Source organism: Megalobrama amblycephala, linkage group LG1, assembly GCF_018812025.1.
Source record: "Megalobrama amblycephala isolate DHTTF-2021 linkage group LG1, ASM1881202v1, whole genome shotgun sequence".
In the NCBI taxonomy this organism is placed as follows: domain Eukaryota; kingdom Metazoa; phylum Chordata; class Actinopteri; order Cypriniformes; family Xenocyprididae; genus Megalobrama; species Megalobrama amblycephala.
In genome coordinates this window covers 43641342-43643965 of record NC_063044.1, presented here as the reverse complement: position 1 = coordinate 43643965, position 2624 = coordinate 43641342, and the positions used below count along the sequence as shown (strand labels likewise).

General features: G+C 32.5%; 1 protein-coding gene across 1 annotated transcript; it reads left to right on the top strand.

Annotated features, from left to right (window-relative positions):
* The first annotated feature begins 939 nt into the window (after positions 1-939).
* Positions 940-1870, top strand: LOC125270674 (L-rhamnose-binding lectin CSL2-like). The gene is made up of 5 exons (XM_048194545.1): positions 940-1065; positions 1157-1180; positions 1278-1328; positions 1493-1625; positions 1762-1870. The coding sequence occupies exons 1-5, from the start codon at positions 975-977 to the stop codon at positions 1868-1870; spliced, it is 408 nt and encodes a 135-aa protein (XP_048050502.1). The 5' UTR covers positions 940-974.
* The last annotated feature ends 754 nt before the right edge of the window (positions 1871-2624 follow it).

The following is a 2624-nucleotide window of genomic DNA, read 5'->3' as shown; positions in this document are numbered from 1 at the left end:
GTGTCTGAATGATGCACCATTTCTTAAAACAACGACAGTTTTTTAGCACGTGATCAAAACATGCAGATAAATAATCAGGAGTGCTCAATACTCAACAATAATATAAAGGACATAACATTTGTGGTTTCCTGGGTCATAAAACACTTCAGGTTTAAGAACAAGATCACAAACTATAGATAACAAAGATAAAAGATACTGGAGATGATAATGCGATGTGAGTTTCATATGAGCTTCAACCATAATTCTTATATTTTCCTCTGAATCGGTTTACTGGTATTAAATATTCTGGACTTTAACATCTTCTCCACTGACATTTTCTTCAGAATTTGTAGAAACACAAATGTCAGCATAGGGTGAACAGACATCTACAGAATGATCCCAGAATGCATCTGTGTGAACAAGAGTGGTGTGGTGCTGCAAACTGACTATTGAATAGGAAGCAGCCTCAGCACAGGGAGTCATAACTCTGGGTATAATGTGTCGTAGTGAAGCTGTTTTGAAAGAAATAATGAGAAAGTTTGTATTCTGGCAAAGGCATAAATAATCAATGTGACCCGGACTCAAAATGATAAAAAAAAAAAAAAAAGTTCCTCCAGTAACATTAATAGAATGTAATTCAGAGTTTCTTGGTCTTTAGTAATGTTCCCTAAATGTTAGCACAAAAACCTTATTTGTGATCCCACAACAGGAACAACTTTTCTGGAAATATTCAGGACTGTCAATCATGAAGGTGACTGAACATTTGATCAAAACAAAGCAGTAAAATAGGATCATGAAAATCAATAAGCCAAGTTAACAATCAACAAAATAAATCATATATTTGTCACCATTTCCTCATTTACTGTAGTTATTTTTATTGCTGCATCTGAATTTATAAAGCTTGTTTTGAAATTTCTGAGATAATAAACTCCCATTTCCGCATTAGTTATCTACAGTAAACAAATGATAACGCGTCTGTGTCTGCTATAAAAACCATGCTCCCATGTTCCTCCTCAAGAGATTTCCTGAGTTTCCCTTTGGTTCACACCTTCAACATGCTGACGCTAAAGCTAAGCGGGATCCTTTGTAAGTAATGATTTACAATCGACTCAACTGACATGATTTCAACTGTTCAATTCAGTGTTTCAGTTTGTTTCTGTTTGACTTTGATTTTCAGTGCTGCTGATCCTGTGCCAACATGGTAAGAACGGCAATCGATTAAACATGTTCAAGTACAGAACTAAATTATTTATTTCAAGTAATTGTAAATATATCATCTTGCATGTTCCCCTCTGCAGGTATAGATGCAAACGTGATCTGTCAAGGAAGATCTGGGATCCTCAGATGTAGTGAGTAATTCAGTAGTTTTAATATTTCTTTGTCTAAACAGGACAGAATTAGAGTCATGAAGCAGTGGAAGAGAATTTCAACCATATGATCTTAAACTTTACCACAATTCTCAAGACCACAATTTTATTTATTTATTTATTTATTTATTTTTTACGTGTATCAGATTCTGGATCAATAAGGATTATTGAAGCCACCTACGGACGGAGCGATAACACAACATGTGCTTATCGGAAACCAGCTTCTCAGATCTCAAATACGAACTGCAGAGCACCAGTCACCAGTATAGTTTCCTCTCGGTAAGATTGACAGATAACAGTAAAATGTTTACATTTCATTTTATGTATTTTACAAGAGCAAGGAAAATGTAATTCTTATATCTATGGTACATTAAAGCTATTCTTACATACTTATTATTTTCTCTTCATGAATCAGGTGCAATAGAAAAAAGAGATGTGTTGTTTCTGCATCAAACATTCATTTCTCTAATCCTTGTGTTGGAACTTATAAATACCTGGACGTGACTTATCAATGTCCGACATGAAGTAAGCCATTTGTTTTATTATGTACAATCTTCATCCTGAATTTTGAAGTTTAATTGACCTATTAATCATAATATTATTTCGCTTTATACAAGATATGTTGACGATAATAAATAACAATCTTTGTTCCCTTTGTTTTTACTTTATAAGGTGCATTGAGAAGACTTCTTGTCAACTAAGTGATTCAAACCCTGATCCATGTCAGCTGTCAATATCTGGAAGTGACTTACAGCTGTAAATAATATTATTTGTGCAGCCGTATTTTATGTTTTATGTGTTATAAATGAAAATGTTCGCTATTATAGATGTTAGATGCTGGTATAATATTGTTTTTGGTCTATCCATTCACTCCTCAGCGAAAGAATACATTGAAATATGGGGTTCAGAATAAAATTAAAATTTCATACTTCCATATTTATTTTGGAAAGCTTTAATAATCATGTATCAACAAATGTGAATAATGGGAAACATCCTGATCCTAAAATGCTTTATTTTTGTAAATGCATGTCATGACTTTCTTTTGATTTTGAGGTGATTTTCTCTCATAAAAATGTTAGACACTATTATATCTATGTAAATGTATGATATATTAATGGAAAACAATCATGTGATCTGGTGAGAAAACACTGTTTTTTCTTTAATATTTTCTTTAAAGCTGTTTTGTAAGCATTTGTATTGTAAAGAATCACTACAAATAATGTGTAAAGAATGTCGTAAAACTTTTAAATATATGATAAAACTATTCTGACTTCAGTT